General features: G+C 37.2%; 1 protein-coding gene across 11 annotated transcripts in view; it reads left to right on the plus strand.

Moving 5' to 3' along the window:
- ptprm (protein tyrosine phosphatase, receptor type M) overlaps positions 1 to 27,351 on the plus strand; it is a 230,477-nt gene that overhangs the window by 162,683 nt on the left and 40,443 nt on the right. For 3 of the 11 annotated variants that reach the window (XM_015382250.1, XM_015382251.1, XM_015382255.1), the window contains 8 exons: positions 1,120 to 1,200; positions 1,853 to 1,879; positions 5,516 to 5,527; positions 7,609 to 7,802; positions 10,610 to 10,618; positions 14,643 to 14,730; positions 16,338 to 16,414; positions 25,623 to 25,659. In XM_015382250.1, the coding sequence (XP_015237736.1) occupies positions 1,120 to 1,200; positions 1,853 to 1,879; positions 5,516 to 5,527; positions 7,609 to 7,802; positions 10,610 to 10,618; positions 14,643 to 14,730; positions 16,338 to 16,414; positions 25,623 to 25,659 (525 nt within the window). The remainder of the gene's footprint in view (positions 1 to 1,119; positions 1,201 to 1,852; positions 1,880 to 5,515; positions 5,528 to 7,608; positions 7,803 to 10,609; positions 10,619 to 14,642; positions 14,731 to 16,337; positions 16,415 to 25,622; positions 25,660 to 27,351) is intronic. The other 8 variants (XM_015382252.1, XM_015382259.1, XM_015382254.1 and 5 more) reach the window with 5 other exon arrangements.

Below are 27,351 nucleotides of genomic sequence, written 5' to 3' on the forward strand. Positions count from 1 at the left end.
TCATTGTTTCATAACGATGAGAGATTAACTCGATTTTGCCCTTTAATTACTCTTCTGAAAGAATTTAAAAAGGTACACAAAAAACTTTTTGAACTCTGAAAAATGATTGTATGTAGATTTTTGACATTGAATGTGGGATGCATAACAAAATAGACCCACTGTGTGTCTTTCAGGTGCAGAGGTATAGTCTATAGGGAAAGGAAATGGCCCACAGGGCAGGGGACAGCAGACCTGTAGGTGCAGCTCCTGACATTATTTACCCTCCTTGCAGCGCCTGCAAAACAAAACCCAGAGAGACAAGGACAAGGTGTCCTGGTGGAGGCTTTGTTACAGCATTTATAGAGGCTTGGTATCAGCTTATTGTTTTTTTAAACAGAGAAAGGTTGAGTTTTTTTTATTTCTAAAGTGAAAAAAAAGAAATTGAATCATAATTCCATAGAATAAAAAAGTAGAGGGGATTCAGAGCATTAAAATATTTTGTATCTCACAGCTATGAGTTGGTGTAGCTGTACAAATATTCACACTTGTGAACCAACCTCGACTTCTTGGTATCTGGCCTTCCTAAACAAACGCGTTAAAATCTAAGTTTCTCAAGATCTCAGGACATCTGTAGCAACTACCAAGCAGAAAGAAAATAAACTGTTCTTACAGTTACTTTCAACGGAAGTTTAAAAAAATAAATTTTCTAGATTTTTTTTTATAGAATTTTCATTGCCCTGCAGATATTTAATGTTTTTTTTTGGATTTTTTTTTTGGATTATTATTATTGGATTATTGACTTATTTGATTTATTAACACAAAGTACTGGAGAATGAAAAAGGGGGAGCAAAATAATGGATTTTTCCTGTCTCTAATAGGTTTTGTGTAACATGGGTTTAATATTTACATATCAAACTTCTCAGAACTTTTTATTTTAAAAACCTTCTATGATTTTTTTTTCCAATTTACAGTAAATTTTTTTTTTTTTTTTTTTCTTGGTCTGGGATAGGAATTTCTAACAAAATATGAAAATTTTATGTTTTTATAAACCAAAGGTGTAAAATTACTTTTATAAGATATGTTAATATGTGTCTTTTTTTACACCATTTGAGAATGTGTGAATTTTCGCCTTATCTGCAGCCGGATCGTCCCCCTCCTCCTTCACGCTGCCAAAAGCCAACACTCTGACATCATCCATCCCCACCAACACCTACTACCCAGGTAAACATGGCCCCTTTTCACTCTTTAGTCCAATCTACCATCAAAAAAGTTTTCTTTTTTTATCTGAACTCATATGTTGACAAATTAAGTTCTTGTAAAATCAGGAAAATTAAATGTCACAATAGATTAATAAAAGACAGCATTTTTAAACAAGTTTTAATGAGTTTCATATTCGCCATAAGACTTAATATTTAATATCATTTACAAGCTGATACTGTAATGTGTGACATGAACCTATCCAACCAATTTATTCATGCTTTAGAAGAAAGTGAATCACAAAACGATTTCACAAACGAGAAAGCAGATAAATTAAGTTTGGATGGGTTTCCACCCTGCGACGTCTCTGCTCCTGTTTTATAGCAGCTCCCCAAGATGGATTTTTTTGCTGTTCAATTGAGTTTCTACAACGAATATCCATAATTGTGTCTTTTGTAATTACTTCACAGCCCATTGATTAGATGGAGTAAAGGGCAGCTAGATTTATAATCAGCTAAACTTGCTGTATAATTAGCTTTTCCAAAAATGATGACCTATTTCTTATTTTGTTTTTTTCAAGAATGTTTTCCTTTTTATTGTCTACTTTAATGCAACTTATCTTTTCTATTTACTGCCATTCTCTTTCCTCCTCCACCCTTTGCACTTGTGTGAGCAGATCCCTTTGTGCCAACAGCTATCTTAGGTGAGATGCATTATTTTTCTTCTCATTAGTTAATGTAGTAAAAGTGTATAGGTTATAGTTATGTGGCTGAAAACATAATCTGAGCCTACAAGACAAATATTTTCAAAGTCATTCTTAAATTCGGATGACATTTTTAACTAAAGATGGCTTCCTCACCTCCATACTTGCCTGCTGCTTCCTCCTCTTAGAATTCCTTCCAGCTAAACCTTCCTTCCTTCCTTCCTTCCTTCCTTCCTTCCTTCCTTCCTTCCTTCCTTCCTTCCTTCCTTCCTTCCTTCCTTCCTTCCTTCCTTCCTTCCTTCCTTCCTTCCTTCCTTCCTTCCTTCAGTGATAAGGGGGACTCCTATCCTGTGCTGAGGCTGGCTTCACTCCATCCCATACACATTGCGTGTGATGTCACTCACATGTTTGACCTCTCATGCATGGACAAAACTTGTGGAGTGGATGTGGGGGGGAGGCGGTGGGGGAGGCACAGAACGTGGATTTGCCACAGCAGCTGAACTGAGACATAAAAGATTCTCTCTTATAGCCCATAGCTCAAAATATTTAGTCTGGACATCTTCCGGTGCATCTAAATACAATAGAATGCCACAGAATAGTACACTTGTTACAGTTAAATATTTGTTCTTATTTAGTTAAACTGGATATATATTTATTGTTCAGAGTAAGGCATTTGAAACTTTCATTTGTTACCTTTCTATCATTATTGGATACAGCTAATGAAACTTTAGTCTCTCAAAAAGATTAAAAGAAAAATCAGCAAAACCAGCAAATATTTATTTTAAGAAATGGCGGGCTAGTATATTATCCTTCCACTCAACTTTCCATTAAAATGCTTGGATATAAACAGCTTTTTTTTTTATCTTGAACTTGTTTGGGCGTACCATATTTTAGTGCTGATCATTTTCAAGCCTAAATTAGAGCATAATATCAAAGAATGAAAATGGACTTTTAATGAAGAAATGTGATGTTATGGCCCAATCAAAACAGTACATTTAATAAAAAATATTTTTATGTTTTTTGGACAACCCCTGGGTAGGCTGCTGACTTTAAGCAATCCAGCAAACAGTCATAGCCTCCTTTTATGACTTATTGTAAAAAAAAAAAAAAAAAACTTTATAAAGGATTGCAGTATCTAAGCTTCTTAATGAAAAGTTGGGTGAAAGGAAAAAGTGTTTAAAAGGAGAAGAAAAGGGAAATTCTATGATTTATTTGGAGGTCAAGTTGTAAGAAATGAGAAGAAGAATGTAAACTAAAGAATCAAAGTTGCTGAGTTACTGTGTTGGTGACTTCTGTGTTGGTTCACTGTGTTTAATCAAGACCAAAAACAGCGCAGCCATCCACCAAGAAATGTTTAAACTTTTTATGATTCCTTCTGCTGATAAGCTTACTGAGTTTCTGCAAACATTTTCTGGGCTAGGTTTGGACCCTGCTGACACTAAAGCTTTTTAGTTGGTTTAATTACTGTAGTAACTGTCCATTCAGACATATTGACACTATAAAGTATTGTCAAGAAGAGGATAAAGAACACCAGACCCAACAAGGATGATGTGCAACCTGGGCATCAAACTCAGCAGAGCCACAGGTTCCATCAACTCTATAATATACTGTATTGTAATATTAATTAAAGCAAAACAAGCATTATTCGATTAATGTGTGTACATCGCAGTTGGCTAACATTTTAGCATAAATGTGAAGCATTACTATTCACATTTTCCAAGAAACCAATTTATATGTTTGCATTACCTGTAAGCCACAAAACTCTTGGAATAGTTCTCATTATGTTTTACGGATGTAAATAGATCTATATTGCAGTTTCTATTATTTAGATTTTGAAGTTTGTAATTAAAACTCTGATTTATTGGCTTTAAAGTTAAACATCCGCTATGCTGCCCTCCCTTTTCTCCCCTTTCACATGTTTAACTCCCCTCCTTTCTTCCAAAACAACAACAACAACCTTTTCTATTATTCTTTTTAAAGTTGCACACACTGCCTTTGGCAAACTGCTTTTGACCTACTTGTTGTTTTTTCAGGCTTTTATTTTTAATTTTTTGCAGTGTTTATACATCTTGTACAGCGATAAAGTAGAATCATGAAAAGCATTTTGTTCCTCTGTTAATTATTACTGTCTTCACGCAGCTTCTCACACAAGCAGATGTTTTTCTATAAGTTTTGCTTCTAAGCTAAGTGGGGCACTCGAACCATGATAATTAAACACTCAAGGCCACAGAACAAAGACATAATAACTGACTTGTGGGGATGCATTTTTAAGGGAAAAAAGCAACTCTTGACTTGTTATTTGAAATTATTTTTAGTGTTACTTCCACCCCTGTGAACTTGAAGCGGTGTCTTTCATCACTGTGCGTTGTGACAGCTGCTTTATGTTTGCTGCACATTAATCGCAACAATTAACATCACGTTGCAGCAAATCCCCAAAAATATCACGTGGTTCCAGTTGTGACACATTCAGTCACAGTTGTTCTCTTGTCAGATGAGGTGAAACATCAAAACTGATTAGATCACAAGGGACTGGTGAGGTGTTTTTTTTTGTTTTGTTTTTTTTTTTAACTTCCTAAGGCATTATTGTAGAAATAATAAAAAAAAAAGCAAATTCAGGTGTTTCCAAAAGCACATGCAAACATAATTACACTAATTAGTGAAGTTGAGTTGCCATTATTAAAATATGCAAGTAATATACATTTGAAACCATCACTGCTTAGTCCAAATGTAATTATGTTAATTTTCTCCCGGAAATCCATAACTTCCTTGTTTTCTCTAACTGATTTTATTCTGTTCAATTTTTTTTTGTCTTGCATTGTTTAAAATGCCCCATCCTTTCACTCAGCTCCCCCACCCCACCACCCACAGCCTAGGCTTTCTACAGTGCCTTGACAAAGTGCTAATACCCCATAAAATGTGTCCCACTTTGTCACGTTACCATCAAAACTACCTCAAGTCTCTTACAGCCCCTGCGATTGCCTTGCATCCTCGCACCTCTTACCAACTTCCCTGTCCTTCCTGAAAAAAAAAAAAAAAAACTACCAAAAAAAACATCCCAACAGCATGATGCTGCCACCATCAGGGCATTGTGCAGCATCATTTTCCTCTTCACATAGAATTTGCACGTGAGCAATAAAATGTCAGTTTCCGTCTCTCATCTGACCCAAGCAGATACACATACTAAGCGACTTCTGAAAGCATCTGGTTTCACTGGCTTTTACTTCCGATTATCAGATACAACATCGGATGGGGGGAGGGGGGTTAATAAAAATGCATGACACACTTTTCAGCTTTTTGTCAAAACAAATAGTTGAACTAAATGTCCTCTCCTTCCATTTCATATAAATGCACTACTTTGTCTTGGTCCTTCATATAAAGTCCCAATAAAACACACAAGGTTTGATTTTGTGATGTCAGAGAATGTGCAAAAAGGTTAAGGGGTTTGCATACTTTTGCAAGGCACTGTACATAGTGAATTTGAACTAAGAAGGCATGTGATCTTGCCCTTTAGTGAAGTTCTAAAACTGGACTGTTACAGGTTCTCATGCTGTATTGTTGCTTCTCCCCTCTCTCCTGTCTCTTCTCCTCTCTTTCTCTTTATATACACAACCTCTAATGTATCTGCTATCTAAAAAGTGCCCATTAATGGTAAGTTTTCCTAAGTGACCCCTGGGTTGGGGGAAGGAGGCGGTGTTTATTTTATTTTTTTTTATTTTTTTTGCTCAGACAGTAAGCCAACAACTGGCTGCTTCTGATATTCTGACAGTGATTGCATGACAAGTGGACATGTTAGCATCTCACCACCCTCCGTACTGTGCCACCAAGCCACCACTAGCTTAGCATGGTCAAAATACATACATCGCCCCATGGCAGCATCACCCAATGCATTCTCCTCCCATTTCCGTGTCCCTCCTGGGTTCTTTCTTCTGTTATTTATTTTCTAATTAAATGTATTACTTAGATTTCTTTTTTTTTTTTACATAGTTAAAGGGAAGAATGGGTGGCAGGGGTGGAATCCAAGCTGTGTCTTTGTGATGCTTCTGACAGTGCCTGCTGAAACATGCTCACTGTGGCCCCCACCGCACCCCCTCCTCTCACATCCTCCTCCATGTTTTTGGACACCCTCCATTGTCCGCTGGCTCGCCCCAAAAGCATTTGTGCCTCATCTCTGCCACTGACTGGAGGAGAGTATAAAAGACCTGGAATGGACTCTGACTCTAAATATGAGCTGCAGGCCAAGCCAGTGTACTGTTCTGCCAGTAAACAGCAGTAAACCTGTTGGTTTGCGGCACTTTATGACACTTTTTATCATCATCTCTGCTGTTGTGGCCCCAGCAACATACTCTATTCTTACAGCCGCCATGTTAAACGTATAAAAGTGCAAACGCTTTACTCAGAGGGCCTTAAAGAGGACAGTGTTTTCCAGACATACAGAGACAGATGGACCTGAACCTTCCCACCACATGACTCATCCTATTACTCAATGATGTTGTGTTGTTGTGACCATCCATAACAAACAGATTACTAGCTGAGACTTGTTTTTCAATCTGGAGGGTGGTGACATAATGCTTAACAGTAAATGATTAAATAAGATAATATACCATCTGTGTAAGAAAGTTTTTGAGATGCCAAAAAAAATTAAGAAGTGACATTAACTAAAGCTACTGACCTTTGGTTTATACAGCGCCTTGCAAAAATACTCTAACCCCCTTAAACCTCCATCGTTTTTTTTCCATACTGCAACCGCAAACATCAACATTACTTGGATTATTCCAGACAGACCAACACAAAGTGGTGCATAATCATGAAGTGGAAGAAAAATGAGACACAGTTGTTGAAGTTTAAACATTTTAAAAGTTGTGCCCTATATTTGCATTCAGTCTTCTTCACTGCTATACCTGAAAAGGAAATCCATAGGAGCAATATGTCATTCCTATCAGAACGCTATGAATGGTGGAAAACACACAGCACATCACCCTAAAAACACCATCCTCTCTGTGATACATGGGGGTGGCAGCATTATGCTGTGGAGATGCTTGTCTTCAGGAGGAAGAGGAATGCTGGACAGAGATGATGGGAAGAAGGATTGAGATTTATAAAGGGACAAACCTGGAAGTGCATCTTCCAGAGGCTGCAAAGTACTCCCACTGGGCCAGAGATACAATGGAAGGGTTTGGAACTAAACATATTTATGTGTTAGAATGGTGAAGACAAAGTCCAGACCTGAATGTAAGTTTAAATTTGAGACAAAACTTCAGGTTTTGTGTTTTGTTTGTTATATTTAGCAAAAAAAAACATTGGGCAGAAAGTCTGACTGAGCAAAGTTATTACAGACAAAGTGCCAAACCTTCAGTTGGAAGTGCAATGATATATATAAGTCAAGGGGATTCAACTCAAATGCATTTTTTAGACATTTTTTTTTCAAGCCATGTATCCTTTTCCTTCCACTTCACAACTATGGACTGCTTCAACTTGTTCTATCATACGGAGTCCTGAAGAAATCTTCTTAAGTCTATGTAGTTGTATTGAAAGACAAAAAAAAGTTTTAAGGGTTTTAGATACTTTTGCAAGGAACTTTATGTCTAGGTTAAATGGAAACCTTTTGTTTGCTGCTTTAAGCCTTATGTCACCCAGATGTAACTCAGATCTTCTGATGTGTTTCGCTGTTATTGCTCTGCTCTGAAATGCCTTGCCCTGTCTCTGTTTTTTCTTGCCCCTGCTTCATGCAGACGAGAGCCAGAACATGGGAAGCGACACCAGCAGCCTGGTGCAGTCGCACACGCACTCCCTGAGGAAGCGGGAGCCCGTGGACGTGCCGTACCAGACGGGTCAGCTGCACCCTGCCATCCGCGTCGCCGACCTCCTGCAGCATATCACCCAGATGAAGTGTGCCGAGGGCTACGGCTTCAAGGAGGAGTACGAGGTAGGATGCAGCCAGGCTGTCACCATCACTGTCCTCCCCCATAAGAGGCTGTGAGCAAACATAGAGCCTGCTAACACCTCCTCAGAGATTCTTCAGTGTTTAACACTGGCTTCATCCGTGTCACTGTGTGCAGATTTGTTTCTTCTGTGACTGTCTCTGAATTGTAGCATGCAGCAGAACTTGTTTGCCCCCCAGAATCACTTCTATGTTGAATGATTCATGTATGTGCTTCATGGCAGATTGTATGTGTTCTTTACTTTTGATGTCCCTCTCTGTCCTGTTTTCAGCAATATTGTGTGTAAGTTTTCTTAGTGTTATGCTATAGATTCACCCGTAGGCCAGCGTGAAAGGCAACCCCCCCTTCCGTTTGCACACACACTCTTAAAGGACCCCTCCTCTACCTGAATTAGGTCCGATTAGGCCCAGTGAAGGCAGCCAACACCACCTGTAATCTGACACCACAACAAAGGATTTTGCCCCAGAAGAGCATCATTCTTGTTTTTTCTCATTAGCGTAGGAGGATGGCAGGTGTTTGGCTGCACTCCAGCCTCCTCACCGTCCCTGAGTATCCCCAGAAAGCCAGCCCTTTTTCAAACCGGCTTCAGGCTAAACTTTTTAAATCATCCATCTTCTCTATCTTATCTGCATCTGTCCCACATCAGAGTGGCGTTTTTATCTGTAGCTGTGGCCTCCTTCCTTAAAAGTGGAACCATCATTGTCACCTTTCTCTGTCCAGATCCCTTGCTTTATAATAACTCGCATCACATCTTTGCTCACATTTTCAGATCATTTTGCTTGTTCATTATATTCTCCCGTTTCTTATTGACACCTCCTGTGTTCCTTACTCTCTTTTCGTTTCCCACCTTACCTGCTATATGTGGTCCAGATCTCTCAGTAATTCACTTTCGCTCTTCCTCCTCATGACTGAGGCAGAGAATAAGACGGCTTTGCCTTTACACCCCCATTGCACGGTTATTAAAAGGACGTCACAGCGCAGCCATGGCTGTTAGAATAAAACTAAGGTGCCTCAGGAAAGTATTCATGTATCTTGAACCTTTTTACATTTTGTCACATTACTAGCTTAAATTTCATTGGGATTTAGTGTGACAGACCGGCACAGAGAAGGCAAAGCTGTAAAGTGGAATGAAATGAATGAAAAAATCTGTTTGCAATTTCCTTACAACTGAACTTCTGAAAAGTGTGGCATGAATTGTATTTACCCAACCTTAGTCATTACTCTGCATAAAAGACCCCTTTCCTTCTCGGGGATGAACTTTCCCCCCAAACTCAAGTCGTCTTTATCCTATAAGATGATTTTTACCAAGTAGCTCTGTGTTTACCTCCATTCATCTGTTTTTCATTTGTTTTCAGCCATGTATAAACTGATAAATCAAATAAACTAGAATCAAATTTCAAACGATTCAAGTAATAGTGTTTTTATCTCAGAGGGAGCACCTTTGTTGTGTCTCTTAACAAGGGCTTCCCTATTTCTAAAATTCCTTGATGTCTTGTACTGTGAACTGCATGAAGTAATCCGTTTTCTGTTAATAACCAAATTGGGCAACTGTAAATAGGAAAGCAAAATTTGAAATTTTGAAAAAAAATGCATGTTTTTCGAGAAATAGTCTTTACGCTTCGATGAGGTGGTAAAACTGCAATGGAAAATTTTTTTTAGGATCAAGTGAGTTATCGAGCGAACAAATTTATTCACGTGCAATTTTGATTGTATTTTTTTATTTATTTAATGGATTTACTGCAATTACGTAACTGCATTTTCAAATCGACATAGTTTTGCGCACATTCATCATAAAAACATAAAAACAGCTATGGACTCTTTTTGGCCTGTCAGTTCAGATGGCCGCCATGCGTTTGGAGTTGTGTCATTTTCTTTACATTTTCAGATAATGGATTGAAACATGGGGCTGCACAGTGGGTAGTGCTGCTGCCTTGCAGCAAGAAGGTTTGGAGTTTGATTGTAGGTATTCCGGCTTCCTCCGACAGTCCATAAACATGACTGTTAGCTTAATTTGCGTGGTTGTTTGTCCTGTTTGTCACTCTGTTGCCCTGCGATAGACTGGCGACCTGTCCACAGTGTACCCCGCCTCTCGGCCACTGACCAGTGGAGATAGACATCAGCGATCCCAGCAGGGATAAGCGTGAAAGAAAATGGATGGATGGTTTGAAACATTTTCATTCAATGCTTTTCCCACTGTCCCATCTGTTGGGTATTCTTTCCATTTTCTGTTTGTTTTCTTAGGCCTTCATTGAACAGCTGGACTTAAAATACACAGAACTGACTCCTTTTTACTCATTTACTGACACCCTTGTTGTACTGGACTTTATTTATGTGCATCAGAGTAAACTGGACTTTATATCAATACATGCCACACTTTTCAGATTTTTTTGTACAAAAAGTGTAAAAAGGTGTTTTTCTTTCCACTTCCCAATTATCTTTAATTTATGGCGTTTGTTGTACAAAAATCCCTCCACCAAAAAAAAAAAAAAAAAAGGATATGGAAATTCCTTAGAGTGTGAATACTTTTTACAAAACAAATATTAACATAACACCAAAGAAGGGCCTCTAATTTGAAGCTCATTTTCATTCTGCTCGAGGAGTCCATTTTGAATGGTGTGTCATACTGTCTCCACTATCTGGGTCTGTCGTAAGGTTAATGCCCTTTTTAATCGTTTATTTCTGGTGATGAGATTGGAGCCTAAAATGCACCTCTAAACCTGTTGACTTACACTGTACTATATCTCTCTCTGACCCATGCTTCTTTTTATTCTGTACGTTAACTTTGGATCAGATAAACGAGGTAAGCCAATACTTTTGGTTACTTTTGAGTTTTGTATTTTTTTTTTTCATTTAAACTTATAGCATTTGTTTTGAGAAAGTCATAAAGAAAAAAATCTAACAGATCAGTTCTGATTGTGGGCTTCTTTTAAAGTCCTGTGAGAATAAAATAGATATAAATAGATAAATAAACATTGCTGATTTAATTTGAAAAGGGCATTTACCAACAGATGTAATGTGAAGTTACAAAGTCTTTAACAGTGTCCAGAAGCTGTTACATTCACTGGGAAATTGGTTAATTTAATAAAAAAAAAAAAAAAACAATAAGAAAGAAGCAAATTAAAAGTAGACAATCAGAAACCTGAGAATGTTTTATTTCTTTTCCCGATTAAATTAAAAAAATAGAGGGGACACTGTCAAACGCTTTGAAAAACTGTATTTAATACTTTGTGAAAGCTTTCCAAAGGCAGGTTGGAAGTAAGCTGTAGCAAAGTATGTGTATGCATGTTAATCCTGCACGTTGCTGCATAGTTTGAGAGTGGAAAACAAGCTTCTAACTCATCAACATAACCCTGCTGTCATTGTCTTGCACTCCTCTGCTTGTTTCATTAAAGCAAATATTTGCGCATCTCTTACATGATGGAGAGTCCCCACACTGGGTCCCAGTCGGTGTTGTTCCTTCACCAATTTCTGCCTCTATTTTATAGCCATCTTCTTTGTGTTGCGGTACATACAGAAAAAGCATATCTTGAACATGTACTCTTTCCCATAACTACATTTCTTTAGCCAGTCAACTATTTGATAATATATGAAGATAAACATTCATGAAACATGTAAAATCTGAAATGTAGTTCAAATAAATGAGGCCTTCTTTTGTATCATGTCCTATTTCACAACTACAATTATGGTTTTGGCCAATTACATCTGTACCTTTATTGACCCCTGATTAAAACATAGAAGCTCAATATGACCTCCTGCTGGTGGATATGATATATCGTCAAATAGCCTAGTTGATGGACTCTGAACAGATTATGAAAATATGAATTCCATTTTTTGGTATCAAAGTAAAACTTCCCTAAGAATGTTAAAAGCTAATATACTGCCAGTAAACTAAGAAATAGTGAACATGCAAAAAAAAAAAAAAAAACAGGCACCCTATGATGTCAGGGTTTAAACCATAAAATCCAAATAAAGGCTGCCTGAATTTGTTTTCCTTTCTAAATAAATAAATAATTTAGTATTGCAAAGATAAGTCATCAAACTAGCCTGTTTTATTCCATTGTTATCAATTTTTCTTTCGTTTTCCTCTTAGGATGCCGTACTGTGTGTCAAGCACTCTGCTGCTGCTTTGCAGTGACTTTAGGGACTGTAGTTTGCCTTTTTCTTACAGTTAAGTGATTACAGAAAAGTAACGGCAAAGGAGGCAAACTGTTCTGGGACAGCAGATCAAGAGTTAGCCTGTAATTAAAAACATGCTAAGTTGGATCCCTGCCAGTGAGAATAATTTAGAGGAGAAAGATTCCTGTAGGTTCAGTGAAGAAGACTACAGCTTGTGCAGAATGTTTTCCTAAGCTGGGATGAATTTCAGAATCACATCTAGTCCCATGTTAAAACGTATATTCCTTTGAGTATTTAATAAGGATCCAGACATTACAATCAACATCACTTCAACTGCCTCACAAAAGTGTTCACAACCACATAAGTGATGGGGGGAGTGAAAGTAAACATGGTTTTCAAGAAGATAAATAGTATAACCAAGTGTGGCATGGTTTTGTATTCAGTCTCATAAAGTTTGGTACCCCTAAATAAAATGTGGTGCAATATTTAGAACACACCAAGTTAGTTAAACAGTTCAATATCAGTATAAATCCAGACATTATTTGGAAATGAATTAGTGTGGCAAAACTTCCAACCTACCAAGACACAGACACTAAACTGAAATAACAAGATGTGGAACATATGCATTAGAGAATTTAATAATTACAGGGATTTGCAGACAGAAATATGATAAATATGTCATTTATTAGCATGGATGAACTTGCTATTTATAGTAATATTGGAGCTGGTGTTTTATGAACACAGACATCTTTTGTGCTACGGCAGCGCAGAGGGGACAAACTACTGACTGTAGAGAGCGCCATTATGCTCAATTGTGACTGCAGCAAGTTAGGTTTATATAAAATCTATATCCTACACAGACTATTAAAATACTATTTAGAAAATCATCTATGTAAAAAAACTCATCCTTACTTGAACATGAAAGGTGATGCGAACGTTGAAGAAGCTACCTTGTGCCATTAAGGCCTCTGCGTTGCTTTAAGAGACGCATGCTGTGGGGGGAACCATTCATGTCGCTGCAGTCTGACCAATCAGATGTCTCTGGAAATTAATCATTGCAGCTTTAGAGAAATAAGCGTTCCTGATTGCAGTTTAGAGAATACAGAAGCTCTGCTAATAAAAACAAAATAAACTTTGTTAAGCGACATGCAAAATGAAATGCGTTGTGGAAACCTACCAACGCACATTACCCAGAACACACCATCCTCACTGTAAGACATGCTGGTAGTGGCAGCATCATGCTGTGGGAATGTTTTTCCATTTAATGACATGATGATGTATTTAGCTGAAGAAGTTTAATGCAGAGCAGTCTAGAAGAAGAGCAACTGTTAGAGGCTGTAGAAGACTTGAGACTGCAGTGCAGGGTTAACCTTCCAGCAGGAGAGCCATGCTAAAAATTCAGCGAGAGATAGATTGTTTCTTTACATACAAACTATCTTCATGCCTCAATAAAGTAGTTGGCTAGATTCAAACCTTAGTCTATTTAGGAATAAATTGCATACAGTGAATATTGGCTGATATTCAAATATGTATCTGCAAAACAATTTAGAAGCAGTGTTTCGTTTTCTTTTTACTTAGAAATAAAAAAAAATGAAATTCTAATTAGCATCATAAAAAGTACATTTTAATTGCCTATAGTGGGAAAGAATGCTGAAATTCTGTAAATACTTTAGCAAGGTACTGCAGTTCAATTTTTCAGCTTTTCACCTTTAATGTGATTTGTCTTTAAAATTTTCAACATAAGGCTTTCATCCCTCAGAATGACACTGAATCTGATCCGGATCTGAGAGCACAGGTCTAATCCATCTCTGAGGCATGCGTCCATCCACACCTGAAGGATGGGGCATATTTTTAACATATTAAAGCTGTTTCTCAGTGAAATCAGTAATCTTTAGGACTCCGTGCAGAAATATGTCCTTGTGTGGCGTCTGAGGGGCCTTTTTATACTAGACAAACAGCCTGCGGCCTGTCATAGCACTTAGATGAATGGAACCATCATGTCGTGGAAGACGGATGATTGAGAGGATTGCTTTCCTCTTCCTCACTAAAAGGAACTCTAAAATAGCCTCTTTAACCTCCAAGTATTCGTTTTTGAATCTTTATTTTCCAGATGCACCATAATGAATTAGATGGCTTTTTAAATGCGCATTAGCCTACTATCTAAAAGGACAGAGGAGTCACATGTTTTGGTCCGGCTCCGTCTGCTTTGAGCCAACCTATCCCTCTACCTCTCCTCCTGAGCAGCAGTAGCCTGGCATTGGGGGATGTTTTTTCATAATTTGGCTTAATTGTGTCTGGTGTGTCATCAGAGTGGAATTCTCCCCAGCAATAGACGATAAATATTTCATGAGGGTAATCTGAGCAGAGCGGTTTTTTGATCTTGAGACGATGAGCAGCTTTATTTTTCCCTGCCACGAGCTGATTGAGTCCTTCAGAGGAGCCAGACAGGCAGCCTCTGTGGTCGCCCCGCCTGGGAGATGTTTGACGGTGACACCCCCTGCCTCTAATGGGGCTTGCTTTTTGACAGTCCTCCCTGGGACCCTTAACCCTTACTGTGTGTCATGTCTGATACTAATGTGAATGTCTCTTTTTCCATATTTTTTGGGTTGAAGTCAAAGATGAGCGCTGTATTTTGTTGTCTGCTTATCATGTAGAGTTGTTACTTATGACGCCACATTTCATCCCCTCTGTTTTGTCCTTTTTTCCAGAGCTTTTTTGAAGGGCAGTCAGCACCATGGGATTCCGCCAAGAAGGATGAAAACCGCATGAAGAACCGATATGGAAATATTATTGCATGTGTGTACAGAGCACCTCTCTACTGCTTGTCGATTTTTCTCCCTCATATTCATTTGTCTAATTTATTGGCCAGGCTGGTGACTGGATGGGTCTAAGCTGCTCAAACAGAGTTTTTATTACCTGCCAAAGAGAGCAGCTTTGACCTTTTCATTCTGCTTTCAAATTCATGCAGTTGCGTCTTCTCATTTATGACGAATAGGCAGAGCAGGATAGAACCTCACACAATAAGTAGTTATGGCTTTTTATAAGAAAAAAATTTAGAACTGCTCCAATATTATTTCTCGTATATGTTTTCTGGGGTGGAAATTTGTGAATCCAGACTGTTAATATTGTTTGGAAGAAAATTTACTTTTAGTGATTGGGGCCATTTTATAATTTTAAATAACGTAAATTAATAAATTTCCGTAGATTATTTTTCATCAGAGTTGTGATGGTCAAATTGCCTGAAAAGAAGCTAACCAGACTTTTTCTTTTGCTTATTATTTTTTACCTCGATGGGTCTCCTCAATTCATCTCTAATTGGATCAGCATAAACCTGTTTTTCAGTATTTATGATATTCATTTTCTTACATGAATAACCCTTAGTGATAGGGTTTTAAAATGTCATTAAGGATATAGAAAGAAATTGATTAAATGGAATTTATTCAAGGAATTTTGGCTTTAGGTTTCGTAAAAAGTGTCTAAGCCGTCACACCAGTTTGAAGTGTAGCTATACTTTTAGATAAAACAGCAAACTAGAGTCTCTAAGAGTCTTTTTATTGCTTTATTTCAGTCATTGACTTCATGCTTTAGTATGATTTGGTAAAAAAAAATTGAAGTGATTCACGTAGATCTGCTGTCGTAAAAGACTACAATTTTATCTAAATAAACTTTTCAAGACGAGTAAAAATTAAGAGCCGTTAAAAAAGGAAAAATTGAATATTCAATTTGAAAACCTTTGATCCCTCCTAAAGATTATCATATGGTTTAAAAAAAAAAAAAAAAAACTGCCAAAAGCACATCAGTAACACCAGATGCATATCAAAGGAAACCAGCTATGTCCGGTCAGCAGCCGATACTCCAAACGTGACACCCAGTGATCAGTTTTAAACCTGTTCTAGTTTGGAGCCTTTTGGCTTTTGAAAACCTACCCGTGTTTGCACAACTCATCCAATAGGTGTTAAAGACATCAACATTCCTCCACAGTGTTTATTGGATCTGTGTTCAGGGATTATAATATTCTATGCGAATTCTCAAGGATCCAAATGAAAATAAACAGAGCAACAGTGCCCTGAAAGACTTTTAGAGTGATTATATGTGGGATTTAAATCTTTTTGCGAGTAGAAATTTAAATTAAGAATGGAATAATTGATCTGGATTCTTAAAGATGTAAACCAAGCAAAATATTTTTTTTTGCGTTAATGTGAACAGCAACCCACCACTCCTCCATTAGCTGCCTTCCACCTCTGTCCCCTGGTTCCATACCTCCAACCCTTGTCTCCCACCTTTTAATTTTTCACTGCATTCTTTATTTCCATCTGTCCTTCTACCCCCTTGTTTCCTATCTCGCTGGCTTCGTTAATATGATTAATTCAACTCTGGGTTCTTCCTCTCTGCCTCTCTTCCAGATGATCACTCTCGTGTCAGGCTGCAGGCCCCGGAGGGGGAGCAGAGCTCCGATTACATTAATGCAAATTACGTTGATGTAAGTACACACACCAGCCAGCACCACCGACTCAAAGGTCACTGCGTTTCCTCTTGGGGAGAGAGAGGGCGCTGGTGCTGCCATCTCAGGAAGGCCTGAGGAACAGGGCAACACCAACTGCTTGCCCATCATATGCCAACCACATAAACATACTCAGACATGTTGCCTTTGTTTTCAATTTTAGAGGACCTGCTGTATTGCTCTGTTTGTAGGATACATTAAGAGGAATGAGGATTAGAGGCTGGCAGTGCTGGTAGAGAGAAAAGGCAAACCAGCCCACAGGGGAAACCGAGGTTTTTAGTTTTCACTTAGCTTTGAACTGTAAACTGACACGTAGAGCCCAAAACGGCCTTCTGCATAATTATTCTACATGTTTACCAAGAATACAAATGAACCAAGCACAACTGCACTGAATATAAAATGGACATAACTGATTAGGATTATTACTATTAAATCATTTATTTAGCTTGATAAGATGTCAAATACTTTCACTTCTAGTAACTCAAATAGCAAAATAGTGAAAAAAGACAAAATTCATGGTTCCCTTTGCAGTCTTGGGTGTTTAATTTATTTCTTTTGTGCTTTGGCCTGCATTTATGCAATGGGTGAGTTAGAATTTAAAAAAAAAATATATATATATATATATATACAGAAACTGTATGTTAATAGAAAGCAGACAGAAAGATCTTAGAAGAAAAACTATGCGTTTATCCAAATAAGTAAACAATTTAAAAAGTAGGGGAAATGGCGACACAGATGGTAACTGAAGTTGGCAACTGAGGCTCAATTCCAGCATAATTCCTTTGTGACATTTAATTTCACTTAATGGGAAATGTTAACCATAGATCAACTTTACCGTGTCTAAAAATCAAGGCGCTATATACTAGTTAATACCAGTTAATTAATATACTAGTTAATTATATATGAAGATCTGTCATATTAATGAAAAAAAGTTTATAAATGGGCTTAAATTATAAACTAAAGTAAGCGCAACACTTTCTTAACACAATCCTAAACCCAACATTTACCAGGGTGAGTTGTACCACAGACCACCTCATAAATGTGACAAAGTATAAGGTACCCAACCTAATTGCTGTAAACACTTTAATACTCTTATGCCATCCGTATGTAATGGTGCATGATTGATGTTTACTCTACTGGAGAATGTTAAAAATGGAAATGCGTTTTCAGGGATTACCAACATTTCCTGGACCCCAATATGATGACTGGCTTATGAGCCTTTTAGACTCCACTTAATCGAGGTGTTAAACAGAAATAAATAATTTTACACATCTCAAATGTAAAAAATAACAAAGGGTAAATGTGGGCAGAGTTCTAAAGAAACACAATTTCTTTTGGATAGCCATAACTCAGTGGTAAGATGAAGTATTAGAAACTTACACAAATTATATATTCTTCTTTTCAATTCTTACTTTTGTTTTTAAGTGTCTGCCCCACCAATAAGAAAGGCTCCCTTACTACTTAACCTACCTACCTACCTAAAACTGTAACCTAAAACCTACTAATTTCCTAAGACTGTTACTACTAGCGAGACTTTATGGCATTGTTTGTTTTCAGTTGGTTTTATTGTTTCTTTTAAGAGTTTTTATGGATTATCTTTTTATTCTTGGTTTTCTGTTAGTCACTCTCCATGTACATGTTCAGTTGGATCCAACATAGTCCACATATCGGTAAAGAAATTAAGAAACATTTAAATATAATAAGCAAATGTGACTGACCATTTTTTTTGTTATGTTAGACCTAGTTTGGCGGGCAGCGTATCCAGACCTTTTTGTTCTTTTAGAATATAATTCATTACAAGGTTCCTGACTACTAGCTCTTACCAGCTCTTACCCGCCTAGGTGTTAAACATAATCAACAGATAATTAACTCTCTGCCTAAAGCCACTAATAGGAACCAAATAACTCTGAATTTATCACTAAATCTAAGATAACACAGCGAGTGCTATGGAAAAATTGTACGCTGTCTTTGAGGCCATTGGTAATATGATCAGTCCATACATTAGAATCTGTTTCCATTCATAATACTTATTTTTAGATGTCCCACCACACCTGTGGTTCCAGACATATTCATCCCACTCTCCATCTCACTAACCAAAGCATCTTTTGATTCGATTAAATTGCATTTTCTTTTTTTATCTGTCTTCCCTCCTGTTGCCATTGGTAACCATTAAATAACATTGATCATCTAGGTCGTTTAAATGCACAATGACATTCATGCTGTGCTTTGCGTATATCATTTATGATTAAATATGGAACTTTAAAAGGCTAAACATGAGGTGGAGCCTTGGACATAAACTCTGAGCTACAGCTATGATTTATAAAGGAAAATTGCTTGGTTTGGTGCGTATACATGGTTTTAAAAATTTTATTTTATTTTGATGTTCTCCATTTTTTTATGTTTTTCATATGTACACTTTTAGTATGGATCCTACACAGTGTTTTAAAATATGATTTGGAGTGTCGAATTTTTCTTTTCCCTAAATGACAATCATCGTTGAAAACTGCAGTTTTGAGTTTAGGAAAATCTTTGTCTCATAGAAATAGTTTGATCTAAAACATGTATGCATGACAGTAAGGAAATATCAACTTCATCGATTTCTGCCTTCTGTTATTCTGTTGTTGGACAATTGAGCAATTCAAGCACTTGAGTAAATCAAATTATAGCACAGTAACAAGTTTTACAATAGAATGCAATGTAGTAGGGCTGAAGTGACTCAGAATGTCTTCCCAGTAAGTAAAAGTCATTAAAAAGTGATGTGAGCCACAACTCCTGCTAAAAATTGGTCTAACTTACTTAGTCCTTATAATATGCGCTCCCCAAATCTGACCTGATTTGCTGTTAATAGCAGTGGTGGTTGTAGGGAATGACCAATCGCAGCAGCTCACTGGCTTCCTTAAGCAGACGCTTCCTGCTTCATGTGTAATGGGCCGAGTCTCTAAGTGCTCAGGAGAGAGCTCTCGGTCCGTCTCCTATTGTCTCACTCAATAATGTGGTAATTTGTAATCTCTTGTTCCTCCCTCAAACATAAATTCATAATGCAAGGTGCGCCACAGCAAAATGCAGGAGGCCTAAATTATTTACTTTTCCCGCTATTCGCTTTATGGCCCATTATGCTGCAGAGAAGACTTACGCAGTGGAGAGCCCCATTACAAAATAGGAATGTACACATTTTAAAGAGGGTCCTGATTGAAAAGGATTTCTACCGCTATGCAAGCTTCATTTGGAAAGTACTTAGTAGGAATATAGGCAGATGGATAATGATGTTTTTGTTCTTCAGAAAGCTTTTTAACCCATCTAAAATCTCCTTCTGCCAATAAACTCATGTAGAACATTCCCCACTCTGTTTATTATTATATTCTGGTATACTTCAGATTATTTGGAGTCATGTACAAGTAAGCTGAGTGGGTGTTTTTCTCTTCAGAGCAGATGATGCATTATTTTCACAATCATTTAAGAGGCAATAAAACAGTGTAATGGTCTGTTGCCTGTAGAGTTATGTTTTGCACACAGAAGTGAAGCTTGTGAACAGACTGTAGTTACTGTTGATGGGATGTGGTGTAGGGATAAATTTGAGAACATCATATTTACTCAAACTATTAAGCAAGAACACAGACGCAAGCTCATCAGTAAATGCATGTTTTTCTAAAACTAATGGTCTTTTCCAAATTTGAGCAACAAAATAAAAATAATTTAGCTTTATTTTTTGTTTTGTTTAATGTGATATTATTAAACTCCTGGTTGTAAACCTGGATTAATCCTTTATTTAGCGTAAAGTTATCTGGTCTACTTCTGTAATTTTTTTGGTGCGTTTTGACCCCTTTAACACGAAGCATATATTATATGTGATATTAGTACATAGCTAAGGTATAATTAGACATGAAGGTAAATTTTGGCTAGACTTCTCTAGTTATGGTCCTGGTTACATACTGTGAAAAATAAGTCATCCAATCTGAGGGTTTATTGGTGACAAATAACTATGAAATATATTTAATCCACAGACCTTTTTGGATTTGGTTGTGGTTTGTTGACCCAAATGCAGAGGCAGGGAGGCAGAGGTGATTTTCTTGTGGGTTTAATGAAAGGTTAATTGAACACAGAGGCAGGAAATCCAAAAATCCAAACATGAAAACAGAGTCAAAACAAACCAGAAACAATGGAGACATCAGGGGGGAGACTATCACGAGGAGGAAGGCTCAGAGAGATGGAGTTGGAGGAAGTTAGACGAGGAACCAGCACTGAGGAACTGAACAGAGAGTGTATTTAAGGGAGACTAAAACAAAGAGAGGACTAATGAGCAGATTGGGAGCAGGTGTGAACAGAGCAGAATCAGGAAAGGAGCCAGGGAAAAAGGAGAACACAAGAGGGTAGCAGAGGGCCACAAACAAAAACCTGAAGACTGAAAATTACCAGAAAGCACAACAAAATAAGAACCAAACCACTAAGACAAGAAAACATGTAGCAAAGCAAAACTAAATACTCAAAAGAAAACATAACAGAACCAAGAACGAGACAGTAAGTGAGAAACAACCACAGAACGCAACAAAATGAGAATTAAACCAATAAAACTAGAAAACAAGCAGCAAAGCAAAACTGAATACTCAAAAGAAAAACAGAACTAGAACTCTGACACCTTTCAGCTTTCTCAAAACTAAAAAGGTTTTAAAATCAGAGATTTCCAAATCTGGCAGCTGGTACAGTGATTGTTTAGCTTTTGAAATATGATTGTTTTGTTAATGTTAATCAGGACTCTGGTCGCAGCATCTTCAATGAGCTAAAACTGCCTGCCTAATTTTGACAAAGAATGGTGAAGCCTCCACTATACTGATCTAATCAAAACAAAACTGCAATAGTGTGTTCTTTCCCCATGGAAAATCTCTCACTCTGGCCTTCTTCATTGGATGGTATCAGCTAAATTTATTTCATTTTTTTTTTTTTTTTTTTTTTTATTATTTGGATGTTAGAATTTACTTTTAACTTTATAAAATCACCTTGTTTTCTGGTTTTCAGCTTCAGTAATTGTTTCCAAATGCTCTTTTATCGAGTTACAGAAGTAAAGCAACTGAATTTACTTCTTAATTTGTCCGGCTACCTGCTAAGATAGCCATCTTCCAATCCTTTTTCTGAGAGGAGCTGTAATTGGAGTTTCTTTAGACTCCACACCATGATGGACAATGGGGTTTTTTTTTTTACTGAAACTATTTCTTTAAAGCTGAACTCATCTTTGTTAGCACTGCAACTGTAGCCCAAATGGCAGAACACAGCAACATGACATTATTCTATTCAATACACAGCAGGAGAAAACTCTGGGATTACTCTAAAACTTATTAAAATATTGCATACACTTTTAAACCAGTTTAAAAGCACCTTGCCATATCAGCTTAAATTTAAAGCTTGTTAAAAAAAAGACACTGCAGAGAAAACTAACTTTTTTTCCCCCTTTTTTTAGTGGAATAAAATGATATAAAAGAAATGCAGTGGTATACATCACACGACACACTGTAATTATTGTTTTAGAGCAAAGTATTTTTATTTAAGATAAAATGAAAGATTTTTTTTTTTAGTTTACCTTTCAAATATTTGAAATGAGAAATGTTTATTTCAGGCTACTAGCAATGTCCTGACTCCATTGTTTCAATTGTAACCCTGAAATTGTTGAAGATAGAAACACAAAATATTCAAACTCATTATGAACACAGGTTTAGGACTTAGGATGAGGAGAAGGCTTGAAATGGGATTTAGCTCCAACATAGGTTGTATCATTTACTGTATACTACTACCTAATTGTTTTTATTGCTATTACCGCCAGACAATTACTGGGATCAACAGTAAAAATGTTTTGGTTTAAAACCCTGTTGATATTTCTTTCATATGGGCTGGAGAAAATGGGATTAAGTAGACAACCTTGAACCATCAGAGGCAAGAAATCTGAAAGAGAAATAAAGAAAAACAAGTTTAACTGAATCTGAGAAACAAAAATTTTAACAAGCAACTTATAATTAGTCTGTAAGACATTTTTGCTGTATCATACCTGTTGGATGGAGCTGTCGATTCACAATTCTCATAATATTGTAAATTTTCCATCTCTGTTCATATTCTGTATATTCAGCAAACCTAAAAAAAACAGCATGCTTTCAAAGAGTAAACATGGTATCTGCTTTTCTCAATATGTTACTGGCAGTAAGGAGCATAGTACAGGTGATAGCATTAGTAAAAATGGGCTGTGAACTAAGATTCAAATTTAAAATATGAGTTCATGCCCACAGGCAAAAAGACGCCATGCTTTGAACACCGGAGACTCTGCTTCTACAAATGATCGCAAAATTACTCTGGAAAACCAAGCGCACATTTAAATCCACATCAATAATCTAATCATACCTGGAAAGAAATCCCATTCTATCACTGTTTTCCAAAATGACATTTTGTATTTTTAGCTTTTGTGAGTCGATTCTTGAGAAGTACTCATGTTTTCCTAATAAGCTTACAAAGAAGGCTTCGGGCGTGACCAGAGAAAGCTCCTCTCACCTGAGCGAATGTCACGGCCATTCCTTTCTCTCTCTGTCTTCTTCTGTCTAATCCGACAGTGTTCTGGGCCTCCGCTTTACTCAGGCGAACACACATGAAAGCCCAAACAAATCTCCTCCGTAGTCCAGAGATAAGGAAGTCATTAAAAATGGAGGAGAGCTGAATAGCTGAAGAAGCCCTATGGATGAGATGCAGAATGAGGAAAATATCCTTTGTGTCTTTCTCCCTTCATTGGAGGAGCGTTAATCAGGGTCCAAGTTAAATTGAATATGGGAGAGATAAGCAAAGCAGCAGGGGTGGTTGAGAGAGAGGTGGTGGTGGGGAGCACAATCCAGAGGAGGCTGGGTCGAGGAAGAGCCTTTAAGTCTTAATGTTTTGTTTCCTGCCACATATCTCTAAGGAGAAGACAATGAATTGGACAAATAAAACTTGAAGGGATTAAAGTAATCCCTGAGACTGGGGGCTTTATTGTGAAGATCAACGCTGTTAGTTATATCTTGGGGATTATCAACACTTTGGATGCTTCGTCTAGGGGTGTGCTGCATGTAGAGTGTGGCAGAGAATCCTTTTTTTTGATCTTCAGCATAGAAGTGTTTTAGTTTTGTATGGCTGTCTGACACTGAAAGAAAGAAATAAATGGTTGCATGAAGAAGCACATCTTATTTCTTTGTAGGTTCTACCTTTTTTAATGAGCCATACTGTGCTTTCCATCTGCCAATATCATTTGAACAATCTTTAAAACAGCAAGAAGTTTAACCCTCAGTATTAATCCTGTTTCAGGACCCTTAGATATACACTTTTCTTGTAGATTGTTTGTTGAAATTATTGTCAATATTTTATTTTATTTTTTTCAATTGAATCGATTCTGAGAGAAAATGAAGAAGAAAACAAAGTAATTGTGTTGTGGAACACAGTGCCAAAAACAAAACTGGTGCAGACTATGGAATGATCATAAGACAAGAGCATTATGTGATTTATTAAACTATGGACTTACTGACCATTACCATGCTCTGATTACTGGGCAAATATATTTCTTATGGCTAAAAAAACAAAACAAAAAAAAAACAGCATCACATAAGAAAAGATGAACAAAAGATGAAGAAATCAAATTTCTCTCAGATTTTAAAGTGAAAATTACAATAAAAATACTTCAAGCGTTTTGCATAATAATTTGTATCTTCAGCCAGGTCAAAGCTTTTTTAAATGTAGAAATTTGCAGTAAAAACCTCAGTTTAGCAACAACTTTACACAGCAGCACTACAGACAAACACACATCCACTCTGCCCCTTGCAGATGCTCATGGAAACTTTGTTTTAAATCAGAACAGTGAGTGGATCCTGAAACTTTATGACTCTACTGTAAAACAGCATCTTGATCATCCTTTGATGAAAAAAGTCAAACAGCATCAAGTTCAGTACGTTTGCAGGAACAAAATGCAGCAGGATTGTTGGATAAACAAATGAAGGTTTAATTATTAAGTTGGAAAAAGAGAAAAACAAAGCAATGAGAACAGACCTTGAGCAATGGCAGAGTTGTAGAATGGAATTATCCCGGTTGGGATCCAAGAAGACTGTAAACTTCAAAGACTACTTACGACTCTCAGATCATTACTTTTGCCCGTATCTGATATTTAAAAAATGTGTGTTAGGGAGGCAGTGTTGGTGGATCAGGAAACATGCAGGGTGTGAGGGCTTGGTGATTAAATGCAAAATAGACCAACTGAATGCTAAGCTACGCTGAAAATTGATAAAACAATAACAAAACTCATTATGCCCAGTTTTTCCAGGTGATGTCAGAATATGGGTGGAGCCAACGCCAGTACTGATTGAAAATCAGATGCAGTAAACTTGTTAAACATGAGAAGGGTCCAAACTCTGCAGTTTGTGAACATCAAGGTTTCTCATGAAGCTACAGTGAGGAACAAAGTTGCTCAATCTGATGCTAAATGGTAACATTACTGGAGAAAAAAAAGGTAAAATCCAAATCCAGCTTCCTGGAGCGTTAAACTAGTCTAAAATGCTGCACAACAAATGAGATGGTAACCAAACAGAAACACTGGAACCTTTCCAAAAGATTTTTGTATTTTTAAGTTTCTATATCACAAAAAACATAATGTTACATCAAAAGACAGAAACAAAGCCCAAAATGCTCATAGAGCTACTGTACTTTTCTTTGCCATTTGTGCATTTTAAGAAATAGTCCCCCTTTAGATGAATTATATAGAATTGGTTATAATTAATTATTTTTGGTAGCTTTTTATTGTTGAAAATTTTAAAGTACTTTGTGAAAATTTGTAGAAAATCAGCCTAAGTTTCAGAAGAAAAACATAAAGCTGGGGGACCGTGGCTTTGGACCACAATAGATGATTTAAAGGAGGCCTGGCTAGTTAGGGGCCACATACGCAGAATGTAGGTAGTTTATATGCTTACATTTTTGAGTGCAATAAAATGAAAACAGCAGGATTCCTTGTTCTGCTTTTGAATGCATCATCTGTGAAGTTGCTTTAATTAATCTAAGAGGGTCAACTTTCACTAAATTCCCAGTCAATGAATATCAAAGACATGTCTTTTTAACAAATAACAGCTGGTGTTTTTACAAGCAGGAGCAAGGTTAAGTGACTCCCATAGTCTCTTATACTTATTTCCCTTCTCTTCTTTTACAGGGCTACCACAGGCCAAATCACTACATCGCCACTCAAGGTGAGAGCAAAACTTTCTAAAAATGAACCCTGTATTTGAATGTGAAAGTGTGGGCGGTGAGAAATTTGGGATGTCTGCTGGCTTGTGTTTCTGTTTTTCAAACATCTCCCTGAACATCCCCATCGATGTTTACATACGCTGTTGCAAACTGCTCTTTGATGCTTAGTCAGGTGTGCGTTCGTGCAAATCTGCCGCCTCTCGGTGCTGCTCACATGCAAACACGCCTGCGAGTGAGCCGAGCAGCACGCTTCCTCCACCCTCCGTCTCTTTTCCTCTTTGCTTCCATCCGTGGTGTGGGAGCGATTAATCAGGCAGTCTGGGAGAGCACTGAGTGAATAAATAAATGGATTAGCTGACATGTACAGGCACATTTTGTCACTGTGTTAATCTGGCCGGCAGATTTGCAGAGAAAGGAGCTCTAATAGTGACCTGAGAGGTTAAATCTGATTGATGGTTAATTGTTATGAATTTTGCATGGAGAACCTCTCTCTGACTAAACAGTGCTGCTTCATGCTTAGGGATTTTTTTTTAAATCAATGAAGAGAAAAAAAAATATTTTCTTCAAAAAGGACATAATGGATTCACAGTCTGCTTTAGCGGGGCTGGGAGTTGCATAATTACCTGTTTATTAGCGCATTGCCTCTCTTCCTCAGTGTCTCAATTAAAACAAGTCTGTTTGCTCTGACTTCAGAAAGACATGGCATACCAATAAGGCCAATCGGACTTGTGTGTGTGTTCTGTCTGTGAGCACAGTACCTACTGCGCCTCGCATTGACCGGCAAGTCAAACGCTCAAAACAAAGCCCTCTGTCAAGTGCTGACTCTCTGCTGCGGGCCTTCCCTTTAACAAGCACACTCGGCTCTGGAAGAATTTTCCCGTAGGATTATTGACTTCTATAAGTGTTCTGTATCCATTATGAACTCGCTTTGCTTCATTTTTAAATATGCACTTAGGGATCAGCAGTCAAAGATTTTTTTTTCAAACAGAAGGAGGAAAAGCCCCAAAAGACTAACACATTTCTTTTAATGCTTATTAACATATGTCTGTTTTTCTTTAGGCATAACAAATCCTCCATTTCTACCCTAACTGTAAAGCTTTGCATGATTTCTATCGTAGTGCCTTGAAAAAGAATGAATACACCTTAAAGCTATCCAACTGGATTATCTCACATGCGTACACAAAGTTATTGTAGCTTATTGAGATTTTATAAGATAATGAACAAATCAAAGTAGATTTATGAGATGTAAAGGGACATCTTATCAAAAATTTTTCATACACAAAAAAACGAATTAAATTGGTCACCATGTACAGGTATCATCTCTATAACTGTAGCTCTGGCTGTATGTCTAGGCTGTTTTCATGTTGGATCTGAAGTCAGAGCTTGAAGTTTAATATAACGTCACAATAGATCCATCATGTTAGAAACTAGAGAAAAAATAAAAAAATTTTGTGTTGCTAACTAGTGAGAATACAGTAGAAAAAATATTTATTTCTCACTATTTTGTCTATTAAAGCACAAAAGTAGTGTTTGGATTCTTATATATTTGCAGCACTATTCTACTTTTTCCAGGTTCAAAATGATACTAACTAGGGATGTAAATAATAATCGTTTTGTATCGATGCATCGATCCAAAAGCCGACGATCCGATGCATCGACACGTCCGCAAGATAATCGATTCATGTTTTTTTTTT

The sequence above is a fragment of the Cyprinodon variegatus genome, unplaced genomic scaffold (genome assembly GCF_000732505.1).
Source record: "Cyprinodon variegatus isolate N-32 unplaced genomic scaffold, C_variegatus-1.0 Scaffold253, whole genome shotgun sequence".
Classification (NCBI taxonomy): domain Eukaryota; kingdom Metazoa; phylum Chordata; class Actinopteri; order Cyprinodontiformes; family Cyprinodontidae; genus Cyprinodon; species Cyprinodon variegatus.